The sequence below is a fragment of the Melanostigma gelatinosum genome (genome assembly GCF_949748355.1).
Source record: "Melanostigma gelatinosum genome assembly, chromosome: 22".
Lineage (NCBI taxonomy): Eukaryota > Metazoa > Chordata > Actinopteri > Perciformes > Zoarcidae > Melanostigma > Melanostigma gelatinosum.
Genome location: NC_136655.1, coordinates 6,225,744 through 6,241,089, shown reverse-complemented (window position 1 = coordinate 6,241,089; position 15,346 = coordinate 6,225,744). Strand labels below are relative to the sequence as shown.

General features: G+C 42.6%; 1 protein-coding gene across 1 annotated transcript in view; it reads left to right on the top strand.

Annotated features, from left to right (window-relative positions):
• Positions 1 to 14,882, top strand: part of pcloa (piccolo presynaptic cytomatrix protein a) — a gene marked incomplete at both ends in the record, with an annotated part of 69,093 nt that extends 54,211 nt beyond the window's left edge. Inside the window, 16 exons of the mRNA XM_079294578.1 lie at positions 2,968 to 3,076; positions 3,527 to 3,591; positions 3,829 to 4,013; positions 4,542 to 4,592; positions 4,780 to 4,910; positions 6,504 to 6,530; positions 7,673 to 7,766; positions 8,469 to 8,540; positions 8,630 to 8,876; positions 9,508 to 9,738; positions 10,906 to 11,094; positions 12,211 to 12,352; positions 12,543 to 12,604; positions 13,705 to 13,839; positions 14,460 to 14,605; positions 14,739 to 14,882. Coding sequence (XP_079150704.1) covers positions 2,968 to 3,076; positions 3,527 to 3,591; positions 3,829 to 4,013; positions 4,542 to 4,592; positions 4,780 to 4,910; positions 6,504 to 6,530; positions 7,673 to 7,766; positions 8,469 to 8,540; positions 8,630 to 8,876; positions 9,508 to 9,738; positions 10,906 to 11,094; positions 12,211 to 12,352; positions 12,543 to 12,604; positions 13,705 to 13,839; positions 14,460 to 14,605; positions 14,739 to 14,882 — 2,030 coding nt within the window. The remainder of the gene's footprint in view (positions 1 to 2,967; positions 3,077 to 3,526; positions 3,592 to 3,828; positions 4,014 to 4,541; positions 4,593 to 4,779; positions 4,911 to 6,503; positions 6,531 to 7,672; positions 7,767 to 8,468; positions 8,541 to 8,629; positions 8,877 to 9,507; positions 9,739 to 10,905; positions 11,095 to 12,210; positions 12,353 to 12,542; positions 12,605 to 13,704; positions 13,840 to 14,459; positions 14,606 to 14,738) is intronic.
• Positions 14,883 to 15,346: the final 464 nt, after the last annotated feature.

Genomic DNA, 15,346 nt, shown 5'->3' with positions numbered 1-15,346 from the left:
AATAATTACCCACAACTACAACACTAGAATAATGAATGTGCTGATGTCATTGGACATTTAGTGGAAAGATTAACAAATATAAGTGTCAATTAATAATTCAACTCTTTTATTAAAATAATTTCCTTCAACTATGTTCAAATTGAACATTACAAGAATATGATGTCAAACTGGACAAAAGTAACTGTATGGCACTGGACACTTAATTCATCTAACAATAATACATTTGATTTTCAGCTTTTCTCTGAAGAAACCAATTTCAGAACATAATTAATCTTCAGGGAGAGATGTTTTGTGCTGTTTGGTAAAGGTGGAACTCAGTCTTCACTGTTGCGGAAAGTAATTGAGGACAGATGATGATTACAAAACCAGGGACTCTGAGAACTGGCTTTGTCACTTCATCGTACCTCAAACACATTTAATGTTGCCACCTGTCCTGTAAAATGCATTTAGCAGCTGTTTTTGATTTATATTACATTCTGCTGTCCCCTTGGCCAGGACCATATATTTTTCCCTTTCTATAAGTTCACTTGAGACTGTTGTATTCATTTTGCTTTTAAGTTCTGAACAAAAAAAAAAAAGAGAAAACTCTCAGTACTTTTCATTTATTGAAGTCACAGGAGTATACAAAAACATACTTGACCATGTGGTCATGAAAAATACCCATACACTGAACATTATTTTGGATGATTACAAAGAAATGATATCATATATGGGTTTTTTACAACATTTGGATCCACCAATTTGCCTGGATGGACATATTGAATAAAATAATACTCTATTGTAACACACCAAGGTAAGTATAGTTTGCTGGATGAATATGCTTAACTCTGGGCTAGTATCAGATGGTTATATGCAGTGGCGGCTGGTGGAACATGTTCTAGGTAGGGCTGTGCCACATCCAATCAATTTCAGCAAACATCCCAGAATGATTTAATGCAGGGGTCTCAAACTCATTTTCACTCCGGGCCACATCAGCATCATGGTCGCCCACAAAGGGCCGGTTGTAAATGTAACTACTCGTAACATGTTGTTAAATAACTGTCTGCATTTGATTATTGTTTATTCAAGTGTAAAAATATTGTACATTGTTTTGTATTGTAAAAAATATATTTAAGCACATTTCTGCACAACTTAAATCTTTTTAATTTAGGGTTAATAAACCCACATTAGTCTATCAAAGATCAAACTATTAAAGAAAATAGCAAAGACAAATATCAAACACAAGTTATTACAATAACTTTGTTCAATGCTTAAAATCCTTTCAAGGGTACGTTTGCACAATCCCACATGAAGTACTTGATGTGTTTTAAAGCCAAGTTTAATAGCCTTCAATGTACTCACAATACATTTCCATGTCAAATACAGAAACCAGCCAAAGAGCTGCTTCTATGACTGTGTGTTTAAGTATCTCATCCTTTTGACTTTCAATCTCATAATTTTGATTAACTTAAAAAAAATAAAAATAAAAAATCGTTTATTTTTTGCTGGCGGATTCGCGGGCCACATAAAATGACGTGGGCGGGGAGTTTGAGACCCCTGCTCTATGTGGTGTTAAGAGAGAAGAATGAATGATTCTGCTAAAAGAGCCTGACAATCTTATACTTGGAGATTGGATATAAGATACATGAATTTACTAGTTATGTGTATGGATGTATCCACCTTAAAGCCACAAAACATATCAGTGTCAGTGGAAGAGCTCCCGCTTCTGTGTGTGTGTGTGTGTGTGTGTGTGTGTGTGTGTGTGTGTGTGTGTGTGCGTGTGCGTGTGCGTGTGTGTGTGCTTGAGCGTCGGCAATTCTTTTCATACTTTCTGTTCTTGTCTGTGTCTCCTTCCCTTTCCTTGCAACATCCTTTTAAATAGCTGTTTCTCTTCCTCCCACTTCTTTAGCAGGACATTGTAAATGTTTCCAGTGAAACACTGCTGAATCAAAAAATACAAATACAACAAATCTAGTTGGGAACAATAGCGGGAATATTCAGGGTCTTTATCACATAGTTGGAGTCCCTACTGTAACTTGATATGAGTCTACAGCCATGCTAGCAAATCTGTGAGGCACTAATTAAGCACAACTTAATACTAACCGTCTCACCCTCTGTGGTGTGAATACGGAGAAACGTCGGCAGATTCAACAAGCGTCGACGCTCCGTGTCGCTATGTGTACGAATACATGCTTGTTTGTCTTACCGCTGGAATTCAAGTTTCTTTGAATGTGTGCAAACTGCAACACACATATCAAGCACAAAAGTGTGAAAGTGTTGATGAATAATATTATGATGACTCTACAGTAGCTTCCCTGTCACTCACACATGCAGCTCGTGAGTATCGTCGCAAACGGAGCCTCCTGATGAGCTGTTTTAAACCTTGTAAGTCCTGCTCGTGTGCAGGGTGTGCTTTTTTGGAGGATGCAGTGGGTTTGCTGTGCTGTGTGGATTCATATGAGCTTTCACTGCTGCATTGAATACAATAAATGATCAGTCCCCTCTATGAGACATTTGTCTTTGCTGGACGAGATGAATGAAACGAGCATCTGATTGGATTTTGTGTTCTTTCCAGGCCATAATGCGTCACGTTTAAAATTGCCCCACAAATTATAGTTGTACAGCTGAAATAACATGAAGCCATTTCCAGGTTCTTTTTAAACCAGTTCTGTGCCTGAGCGCTCCACAGGGGCAGCCTGTCACACAGCTGCTGTTTCGGCTGTCACAAGCATTTATCGCTCCGGCTTTGGCTTGAAGTCTGATGCATGACGTTTACAGATATTTTTTTCAGCTGTAAATTGAATCAAATCAAAGAATCTGGTTCCTCATTTTGGTCAACGGAAATGTATTTTTAAAATGAGTTGATCCCTTTCGTCTTTTAAAGAGCGACTCCCTTCAAGCCTTTGATTTGGTGTGAGGTGAAGTCAAGACATTTTTTGATTGTTTTCTTGTGTGTATGACTGCGTGCACTTGTGTAATGGCGTATAGGAATGCAAGTGCTGGAGTGGAGTGGTGTTCCTTTGACGGGGAAAACCTATGAAGAGGTCCAAGGGCTGGTCGGGCAGCCATGCAATGAGGCAGACGTGTGTGTCAGACTGTAAGTATGACCTTTATCCCGTTCTATCTTTCTCTCCTGTATTCTATGATTAGCAATCCACCCTCATCCTTCGGTTATTTCTTTATTTTCTTCGTCATTCTCTGATCATCACTTCGATCCATCATCTTACATATCCTGCCTCTTCATTTCCCTGATGTCACCCTCTACTCGTCATTGTCATGAATTTGAAAAGCTCAATTTCCCCCGACATTACACGTTTAATTCTGTGAAACATGTGCTTTTGAAATATTTCCTGATTTCCCATTTTAAATATTTAAAAGTAACTCATGATTACTAACGACGCCCGCCCTGATTGCAGTAAGTAAGTAAGTCATCTTCATCTTCTATATCGTTCTTCAGTTTGTCTTTGGCTTATTTTCTCTTTCATCTCTTTTCCTCTTGAGTTTTAATTCTCTGAATTATTTGTCAAATTATTTTCCCGTCTGTCAGTGATCTCAACATGCTGGCTGATTCCGACGGCTCCGACCACCTGGATTTCCAGGAGCACAGCAAAGGTGAGCGACAGTATTTGTATAACTCCAACCCCAACATGCGATGGCTGCTTATACCTTTCCCCCCACTACTCTCCCTGTCTTCTCAGAACGCTTTCATCAATTCTCTCTTTTCTCAAGTTCAGCCATACATTTCTTTCTGTCTGCATAACAGACCATGAGATTCTTCTTAAAATGATTTCTCTCGCCCTCTAACCTGTGGGAGCCTTTGCATAACGATGCTGGTGTGACCCCGTTTAGGTGACAGACCACCCAGGTCTCCAGGTGTTGACCCCAAGCAGCTGGCGGCTGAGCTGCAAAAGGTGTCCCAGCAGCAGGCTCCCACCTCCACCTCTTCCTCCGGCCTGCCCCCCACCACCTCAGCAACCTCCAGCCCCGGTCAGCCAGGATCACCCTCCGTCAGCAAGAAACGCCACAGCAGCAAGGCGAGTCAGAGGAGGGTTTGTTTGTCAAGTTCAGCTTAGAATCATTTTAGCTTATCTTTAAGAATTGGTATTTTAAGTGTAATATCATTATGAATTGATGGATGAAATGCTTTTTCCCCTTACAACATTTTTAACTCCCCAGAGCTTTGGTAGGCATAATCAGTGTGAGGAATTATTCCTTGAGACATATTTAATATCCTGTTTTCCCTGTTTAAACATCTTTTTCTGTATATGTATATTTTCTTTACTCCAAGTTTATTCAAATATTCCACATCAGGTAACTCTTCCTGTATCAATGTAAAACTTAGGAAATAATTTGAGAATGCCAGTGCGGAATGAATTATAAGAATTTTCCACTGGTAACTGAATGAATATTAAAACACATCAATCAATTTCAAACGCCTAAGTTGTTTAGCCTCCAACACTGCATGAAGAGCAGTACAGTACAGTGGTATGTACAGTACACCCACCAGCTAACATGTAGTATCTGCTGACGGTATCTAAGCATGTTGCTTTTATTTGTTACAGACTGCAGAGGGAATGAAGACCCAGTCCCAACCCATCTCTGGGGAGATACAGGTCTGTGGCACAAAAGGATGAGCTTTGTAGTGTTTAAGTTGAAATGTAAGCCAATAGAATGTGATCATTGTTAGTTCCCATTTGTCTTTCAGTACTTAAAAAAAGCATTACATCACATACAAAGTGAATCTCATTTTCTTTCATAGGCATTTGAATCGATTGTAATTCAATGTGCTTCTTTTTGCAGCTTCAAATCCACTACGACAAGCAGCTCGGCAACCTGATCGTCCATGTCCTGCAGGCCAGAAACCTTGCCCCGCGGGACAACAATGGCTACTCTGACCCGTTTGTTAAAGTGTATCTCCTTCCAGGGAGAGGGTGAGTCCAAGGCTTGGAACCCGCAAGCACACCGAAAGCAGTTCAGAACAGGACGGAAGGGCAGTTCAGGATCAAATATACAAGACGAGACAAAATGTTTTAGATATCTGTTGACCGAGAGAGAGAGAGAGGTGTGTTAGATGTGACTGTTTCAGAGAAGGAATTTGAGTGATATACCTGCTTTAGATGTCCCCATTAACATGCAGGCTACAAAGGCAGCCGCTTTGTTAAGCTCAAACCTAATTTCCATTCATTTTAAAATCGATTTACAATTGATTTTGGCTTACCATGACATCTTTCAACGTGCAGCACATGCCCTTTCTTTGGTATCAATTCCATAGCACCTATACACTGCACATCAGGTCCATCAGATGATTGACATAAACATTGTGTACAGTGAATTATATGAAGTTGCTTGTGTTGACGTTGCCCCCCCCCCCAGTCTAAATCAATAGCTCTCATATTCCCTTGCAATAGGATCCACACCAGGGCTTCCTTTCTCACCGTGATTGCGCTGTAATGTAATTGACTCTCCCACCTCCTCTGCTGTTTTGAGGTCCCTTGAGAGAGAGTGTGTTTTTTTTCCCCCTGTGATCGTTTCAGATAAAAGCAATGATACATGGCTGTGAGCTTTGCAGCCGCCTTCAGTTTGACACGTGCGGATGCAAACGCCACTGTGTTTTAGACAGGGGTTATGTTAAAGGGACTGGGAGAGTGGCACGGCACTCACAAGCCCTGCAGCCGCCCGACTGGAAGCTGTTGTGGAAAATACGCACACTTAAGCACATGTGTGACAGTACTTTCGTGTATATGCTACATGTGCGTATATACTCACAGCTGTCAGAGCACCGACTGCAATCCATACAGAGGCCTTTCCAGTTGCATCACAGATTTCCTGGCAACCACATGGAGCTGCTGCAGTGAAACGGGTGGTTATAAATAAAAGTGGAATACATAGAGACCAGAAAAGAGGGGAAAAATAGATGTGATATGGCAAAATTATGCTACTCCAGGCGGCGCGTAAGCAAATCAACTCGGGTCTCTTTCAGACGCGTTCGCATGTGTATTTCTTTCATACCAGCACAGATGATGAAAGTGCGAAATATATATCAGCCAAGATAATGTGTTAATCCTTATGACTTTCACATTTTAAAAAATGTCACTTTCAACTCGACACAGTAGGGCTCTGTAAAGTAATGATGCTTCACTCACAAACAAACGATGTAAACACCAGTTAGATGGATCCAGTTCCCCGGTCCTAGTGCCGAGGACAATCAGCTCTCCAGCTGTTCCATGAGCAGCAGATCTCCACTACGGTTGCCACTGGAAGCGTTTCATCACCTGAAAGCCCTCTCAACACTATTCACGAGACAGTAAAGCACAAATTCAAACCCACCCCTGCAGCACACCGCAGTTCCCCGTCCTCGCCTCTTTCCTAAACACACACTTAGTAAAATCCCACGATAAAACTCGATCTCCCCTTCCCACATTACACGCTCACAGTCCACAGACACTCTTTGAACGCCCACCCTCCCTCTGACTATTGTTTCTGTATGTTGTTCTCTATATTTAATGCATGCTGGACCCTCTCAGTCAGGTCATGGTTGTCCAGAACGCCAGGTATGTGACTTGACCACTTTGGTACTTTGGTTTTGTTTTGGTTCAAAATTTGGTTGTCAGTTTGGTGAAGGTAACAAAACGTCCAAATTGTTTTCCAACTGATGGGTAGCCTGATGATACAAATCAGTTTGTTGAGTTCCACTAACTCCCCTATATTGTGCATTTTCCCTGGTCCCCATATTCTCATGATGTTCCACCCGCCTTTGGGCTTAGCTTTGCATTTTCGAGGACTTGAATCCCTGAATATTAACATCTTCCCATGTCTTTAACATAACATTAATAAACTGATACTCCCCTGTGCTGACAATTAACGTTTTCCCGGCTAACTGTTGTGTGTTACTGGTTTGATAGTCCTTCTTTGTTCTCAACCATTGTGATTTGAAATCCTAACATTGAACCCGACTCCCTTTAGTTTGTCCCTGTTTTGTGATTAAAATCCCTCAGTAATGTCCTACATCGTGCCCAGACATCGTACTGTACCCTCGATGCGCCGCCACATTCAACACATACTCCCATTACTTTTGCTCTGCAGTCCTTATTCATCCCATTTTCTTTCCAAAATACTGTAAAATTGTTTTTGTCTTTACCAAACTAACGCTTACAGACTTACTCATATCCTACAATCTTAAATCAAACCCTGCAAAAAACATCCATCTTATCAAGTCATGCGTACTATTCCAGTGAGTCTGCTGGGATATAAAATGTTTATTTTTATTAAAACAATTGAAACAATTAGTCAGTCAAGTCAGATTATGCTATTATTAAGCAAATAGACTTTTTAAAGTATTTTTTCTACTGTTGTTTGCAATTCAGTGATCAGCAGAATTATTTACCTGACTGAGTTATTGGCATATGGAGATCGATCAACCTCTCCTTCTATACTGGCATACCTTTTCACTGACTTGATGGACATCAAAATGGACTTTTTTGCAGCTGCCCTAACATCGTATCCTGCCGTCCATGCACGTAGGCCCATGCATTGTTACCGTCCAAACAATGTGCATCGCATTCATTCTCTCCCTTCTACTGTCTACATTGTGCACAGTATATTACGCTCACTGCATTGTGATGGTCCACTATATCCTCCGGGGCTTTTGCACGTCTGTGACCAAATGTGTCTTGTTGTGATGTTTTCCCCCCAGTGCTGAAAATAAGAGGCGGTCCAAACACGCAGGCAAGAGTCTCAACCCTGAGTGGAACCAGACCGTCATCTATAAAAACATCCACTTGGAGCAAGTATGTGATCATACACACATTTCTGCGCACATTCGATGGGTCATAGTACCTTACATGTTATTATTGTGTCAAATCATATCGATGTTTTGTGGTATTCGTTCTATAACCCTGCAATATTCAGTGTGTGTGGGCACACACAGGAGAACTCACACTGTGCCAACTTCCATGTTAAAATGATGATTCTGCTTTTTCTCTGCTGGCTTGCTGACGAGCATTGTGGCCATTGGCTTTAGTGGAGCAGATGGATATGCCATGGGGATTTAATTATATCATTTTAGATCCCATTTTAGATTCATTGGAACCATATCAACCACAGAATTGATGGACTTCTGTTGTCTGTTTTTTTTAAGCTGCTGAATGTCTGTTTCTGCTTTCAGCCCAGATCATATGTTTATTTTGCTTTAAGGCGGGACACCAAAGGCAAAAACGTTTTTTTTCATGCACGAGTCATTTTGGAGATTTTGCTTCCATAACATGTTATTTTAATGGAAGGAAAACATCCAACATACACATTTAGTTTTTGCGTATGAAGACCAAAAATTCTCCAAAATTCACCAAAAGTTAGCATGCGATAATGCATCATTTGCACAATGAAACATAACATTTAAAAGAACATTCACCTGGGGTGTCTCCCTGCAGGTTTACTTTGCCAGATAGTTCGTCACTATAACTCTGCATTAACTTCCTATCTTTGTGTATCAGCTGAGGAAGAAGACCCTGGAAGTGAGCGTGTGGGACTATGACAAGTGCTCCTCTAACGATTTCTTCGGAGAGGTAAACCTCTTTCGCCATACGTTCAGTTCAGTGATGTACCAACACATTTTATCCTTATATATCCATTCAACTGTTGCGTTTGTGCCCAGGTCCTCATTGACCTGTCCAACACAGCCGAGCTGGACAACGTGCCGCGGTGGCTCCTCCTGAAGGAGCAGAGCGAGGGGGACCACCACCGGCGCTCCCACTCGGGCCAGGGCCGACACGCTTCCTCGAAACCCTCCTCACAGCACTCCTCCCCTAAAACCACTGGATCCGCACATGACAATCAAGATTCCCCAAAATCATCTGTCATCAAGAGCCGAAGCCACGGGATTTTTCCAGATCCGGCCAAGGGTAGGGCACGATGAAATTCCCTCAGCTGCTTGACTTCATCACCATCTTCTCCGAACAACCGTCTGTACCCTGCTGCTTCCGCTATTTCGGTTTCCCTGCTCTCTTCTTGAACTCTGTTTTTCTTTCTTCTTCACACGTTGTGCTCTCTTCCTGTCACCGCTTCTCTCGTCTGTATCTCCCCACTCTCTCGGTGTCCGCCTCTGTCCACCTGTTTCTCTCTCAGTCTTTTCTCTTTACCAGAATCTTCCTACGCCTATTATTGCGCACCCATCGTAGCTTCAGCTTCATGCTTTTTGCTTTCTCACGGTCTGTTTTCTTGGTTGCCATGATGTCACCTATAGCTCAGAGGCCTAGCCTTAGCTTCTCTCCATATTTCTTCAAACACAGAAGGCAACATGGTCGTGGAAGGCTTTAAATGCTCCCCTAATTTAGAAAAAAAGAACCATCAAATTGAATGAGGCTGCTTGAAGTTCATAGACTTAAATAAGGCAGTTACCATGCTGGTTAAATGAAGTTTCTCGCGAGCCAGCTACTTAATCACTGCAGGAGGTACACAAATGGTAACAGCATCTAAGTTAACGAAGGTAGAAAATAGCTTTTTTTGGTAATTTGGTGAATCTGGTTGTTTTAGACACGCAGGTGCCCACTATCGAGAAATCTCACAGTAGCCCTGGCACATCGAAGCCTTCCCCGTCCGAGAGCCAGAGCCAAAGCCACGGACGCAGCCAACATTCTCGCTCGCACGGCGCTTCGCGCTCCAGCAAAAGTGCCGCACGGCAACACCATCAGGACAGCGGCATAGCAACGGGCGATGCCCCACAGCAGCCACAGCCGCAGCAGCTGCCACAACGCCTTCAACCAAGTAAACCAAGACGCAAATAAAGCCTACGCAGCATGGCCTTCTCGTACTCATCTGTTCATCCTTCTGTTATTGTTTTCCCCCCTGATCATTTCGTTGCCTTTTTATATTCTTGGTTTCCCTCACCTTTTACACCCTCTGGTCCTCTCCCCCCGTTGTATTCACAGTGTGTCAACCTCCCACCGCTTCTCTTCTGTGCGTACTCACAAGTGTGTAGAGCCAGCACCTCACCTGTAGCACACCGTCTTTCACCTTCCTAAGTTTCACCCTTTTTCAACCCAAAGAGGCGTAACAGTTGCTTATTGGAGGCCAGTTCTAACCATTTCCAAAACAAAGTAAACAGGGAATAGGCTAAATCTTATTCTCTAAAATAATTCAATTTGACGCTAAACAGTCAATAATTACTTTTACCTACGTTGAAGTTTGGTTTTGCTGTTTTGAATAGTAATTTAAACACATTAACTTTACTTGGGATGAGTAGAAGTACGACGGTATGGAAAAAAAGTCAAATCTGAAAAAGAAACGGCAGAGTCGCAGGATAAATTCGGGAAGGAACAAATCAACAAAATCTGTCAATAACTGCCAAAGCGCGGTGACATCTCCAGCTCTCTCAAATGACAAGACTGGCAAATTATTAACTATTTTTAGTTCATTTACTGGAGCAGAGTTCACCAGGAAAGAGTTGTTGTCACCAGCCAGCAGTTCAACATCTTGGATTCATTGATCCCCCAGTAAAACAGAAGAAAGTTGCAATCCCACCCCCTCCCCAAAATATCATGAACCTCTTTTGGCAGTTGTTTTTCTTTTGTTCTTTTCAAATTAACTTTTGTGAACAAAGAACGACCAGCTTTTCTCGACTGAGACGGCTCTGCATGCAGTCCGCTAACACCCCCCCCCCCCCACCCCTTTTTTTGTTTGAACAACTATCGGACTCACAATGCACCTCAGTAGATGCTGCACACTCCGCCTCTTAGTGACATGCAGGAGGGGAAAACGTGCACTGCACACTGTGGCTGCATGTGATTGACAGTCATCCTGGTTGCCATGGTGAAGATAAACCGCTCTCTGAATCTCCATCTTGCTCCTCCCTCCTTCCATCTTAAACTCCGACCCCATGACCTTTGACACCCTGACGCCTTACCCGTGCCTGTGAAAACGGAACACGTTCAGGCCAGAGAGGCCGCCTCTCACTGAGGCACCAGAGACACAGCGTAGTGGGCGTGCTCACCATTCAGAGAGCCCAGTCTGACTGGTTGCCTGCCCTGCCATCGGTTGTGTCGGCCAAAGGGAGCAGAGCAGACCGCAGACACCTGACCCTCAGGAAAGCCGTGTCAGAAGAGAGGCCGCAGAGCACCGGAGGTGAGAGTTCGCCCAAGAGTCTTCTCTCTGCCGTGTGACTGAAGCACAGATGGGGGAGCAAGGAGAGAAAGAGAGAGTGAAAGAAGGAGAGGATGCGATGCTACTAACGCACACCTGCAGAAAGACAGAGGGGAGTCTGAGAAGCTAATAACAGAGCCAGGAAGACAGAGAGAAAGTTGCACTCAGCCACATCACCAGACATCCATGCAGCGAGACGCACTTTCTTTCACGGCCACCGACACAGCTCACGAATACCAGTAAATGAATGTCCCAGACTGTGATTCCCTGAGAGTTAACGCCGTGCCACTGCCACAACTGCTGCGTCACAGCTCCCCTGTTTGCATTGCTTCATGGAACTGGTATTAGTGGAGCTCTGGCGATCCCTTCGCGACAACACGTCGAGTGGCCTGAGAGAAACAAACGTGTCGGCATGGATTCTGCTCTGCACCACATCCACGCATCTCACTTCATTCATACTCTATCACACTGCCTGATCAGCTGGTTGAGGATTTAAACATCTATTTCTTAAAGAATAACATCTAACAACAGGTGGCATATAAACAGGGTTTATAAAAAATGATATGAAACTCCCTCAGATATGAAACTATATTCATATAATTTGCTTTTTAAACTAAACTAATGCTAAGATTGAGATATTAGATATGTATTAATAGTTCATGGAGATGACTAACAATGTCAGTCGGGTCTACGTGCCTCTTGTTTGGTCTACTTTGCATTAACATATATGTGTGATGTTTCTCTGGATTTATTTGTCTGTTTATGTGAAAGCTTTATATGTGAGTTATTACTGTCTTGTCTTTGTCTGAGAGAAAGTTTCCAAGTACAGTATTTGTTCATATGCTTCTTGCTAGTCCACAGTGTGTGTGTGTGTGTGTGTGTGTGCTATTCATTACAATCTTTTGTGCTTCCAATAAAGCTTCCCTCTTGACTGTGACATACATTATTGAAAGTATTAAGTTGTTTATGATGGATTTTAGCTGCCGCAAATGGTATCTAATGCTTCTTGGCCCTAGTTTTTACAATCTTGGATCCGCAGAGGTGCAATTTTTCTTCCTGTCTCTTTGTCGTAATGGGTATGGTCGTATCTCTGCACAGCGCGGTCGAGCTACAGATCCAGTGATGCCCCGGTCACAGCAGCCTCATTGGACAGCGGCCTGAGTGGCAGCGCCTACAGCCTGTTGGACGAAGAAGGAGAGATGAACGAGGTGGACAGTGCCATCTTCCAGGTGCCGCGACTGTGAGTCAGCTTATTAAAATACATTCATCTTAAAAAGCCTCAGTTTCACCTTTTGGATAAATGCCATAAATGTTGACAGCTAACCTACTTTTGCAACACCCAGTAACCTGCACAGAAGACAAAGAGACCAATACATTCAAGCTGTTGTCGAGTTTGGTAATTTCCAAGATTTTATTTCCTCTCTCTTCAGTGGAAAGATCCCAAACGGCACAGAGGAGATGAAATCATCAATGGGACACGGTGACACTGAAGGTTAGAGATACAGTGTGTGTGTGTGTGTGTGTGTGTGTGTGTGTGTGTGTGTGTGTGTGTGTGTGTGTGTGTGTGTGTGTGTGTGTGTGTGTCTGTTTGTCTTGATGCCTCTTAGTATTCAAAACCTTTCACCAATACATGCTAAATAAGTCATCGTGATATGATTTTATAAGTTTTAAACTTTTACCACTCTCCGGTACAGTATTTGCATTCATTCAGATGTCCTGCCTCAAAGAATAGCAAATGCAATTCAATTAAATTCCTATTTAATTGATCAAATAAAATAAAACATTTCTCCTCTTTTGTCTTTTTTTAAAATGTATTTTTTTGACATTTGTTTTTTAATCTTTAAAAACTAGTCTCTATTGATGTTTTCTTGAATAATTCCCTTGCAAGTATTAACATGCATCATTCACATTATGTGTAGCCCTATTAACTGACTCATTTGCCGGTTACTTTCATCATTCTGTCCTTTGATTTTCCTCATTTCTCCTCCCTTCCTGTGACCTTTTGAGTCAAGTTATTGTGACTAGTGCAAAGGTGCAAAGATGGCCTTTAAAAGCCTGAAAGAGGTTTGTTATCTCACTTTCACATTTACAGCTCAGTGTGAGACTGAAGCTTTATACACACACACACATGGATGAGCACATTAACTTATTTATTCATATCCGCATAGATTCTTCATCTCCTCATCATGTGCTCTCGGTTCCCTCAGTCTTTTTATTGTCAATATGTCTCTCTCATCTGGTCATAAACACACACACACACACACACACACAGGCTACCCTTACCGTTTGCCAGGGTCTTATTGACCCAGCTTTCAAAACTGTCATTTCCATTCAGCTTCCAAGGCAACCGGAAGCCAACCAGAGCTCCTCATAACTTCTCCCCATCTCTGATAAACAACGTGCGATTGCTTGCAGGCCATGTTTGATATTACTCATCATGCGAGTACACTTTGTTTCCAGCAGAGGGCAGTCACACGCCAGAAGGCACCTGCTTTTAAAGAGGGAGTGAGAGAACAGAGAAGTATGTCGTTTGTTTTTCACTGTGTGTAGCTGATTCAGTTTGTGTGTGTGTGTGTGTGTGTGTGTCTTCAGGTAAATCCCAGATAATGGGGGAGATCAGGATTGCCCTGAAGAAGGAGATTAAGACGGAGGGAGAGCAACTAGTCCTTGAGATTCTTCAATGTCGCAACATCACCTACAAGTTCAAGAGTCCAGACCACCTGCCTGGTACTGTAAAACAAACACAGCACACACACACACACACCTTCCGTCCATTCATGCTGATAGGCACACGCAGAAGATGACTTTGATAAGGTCTCAACAACATGCAGGACTTTTCAAAAGCGGCATTTTCTTCCTTTATTACCCTCTGGTTTATTATTTCCACGACTTCTGTCAAAACTCTTCAAAGTCTCTGATTATATGTGATGCATTTCATTTTCATCGTTTTAATATTTGACAGCTGGGAGGCCCACACAGCCCACGCTGTTTAGAAAGACTGGCATCTGACATGCACCACAATCCTTGCCAGTTTTTCCTGAATGCAGAACCACAGGTGTCGTGATAGAGTTTTCCCTTCAGCATTCCCTTAGATATCAGCATTAGGCATATACTTAACCTAGTCGGCAAAAATATATATGTGCGATGTTAAAAACATTAAGACAGGAGATGCTGTGTGCGTCTGTGACTATTTCTGGTATGTAGAGTTTCTCCTCTTCATGTTAAGTGGCCTTGACTTTCTGAACAAAGCCTTTGGTGTTATATATTCTATAAAAGCAATAAAATCATGATGATGTAGTATCGGGATGATGTCAGCTTTACATTGATGTGTATGTGTGTGTCCACAGATCTTTATGTGAAGCTTTACGTGGTGAACATCGCTACCCAGAAAAGGATCATCAAGAAGAAGACCAGAGTGTGCCGTCATGACCGGGAGCCATCTTTCAACGAAACCTTCCGCTTCTGTATGAACCCGGCTGGACACTCTCTACAGGTAATCCTAATCCAGTCCCTAACACATGCGCACACACATAATAGAATCACACAATCTGTAATCAGCGAGCTTGAAAAGTACATATTACATATTCTATCACATGATATGCTGATTTATGGTCTTTTCACACCAGCTGTTCCTGGTGTCCAACGCTGGCAAGTTTGTAAAGAAGACTCTGATCGGGGAGGCCTACGTGTGGCTGGACAAAGTCGACCTACGCAAGCGAGTGGTGAGCTGGCACAAGCTGCTCGCCAGCACCACCCAGATCCACTCATAGAAGGAAACTCAATCATACAAAAACTAAGCTTGAGAGGGCACGAAGAGGTTTCTGTCATCTGGGGACGCTTAGGTTCAACATCTGTAACACTGATCCGCTCTTGTCGGGCAGGGGCAAAGGGTGGATTGAGTTCCAAATATCTCTTTCTTCAATCTTTGTTTCAGGGCTCAGAGTTTTGGAAGACGCTTTTGTTCGTTGGGGCAAGTCTGATGATGATTTCTGTCATGCGGGAAGTATTTGGAGGAAGTAGTGAATGCATTTACAGGAAATGAACACACAGGTTTACAGGACGTACGGTGTACAGTAGTGTAGCCAGGGCTGAGGAAAAGAGCAGGTGCTGAGTTCAGAGGTCAAGCACGGAATCAACCAGGTATTAAACACTTTAATACACACAACACACACACACACACACACCAATGCACACAATTTTGCACACTCATTCATGCAGAAGAGACATTTTAATT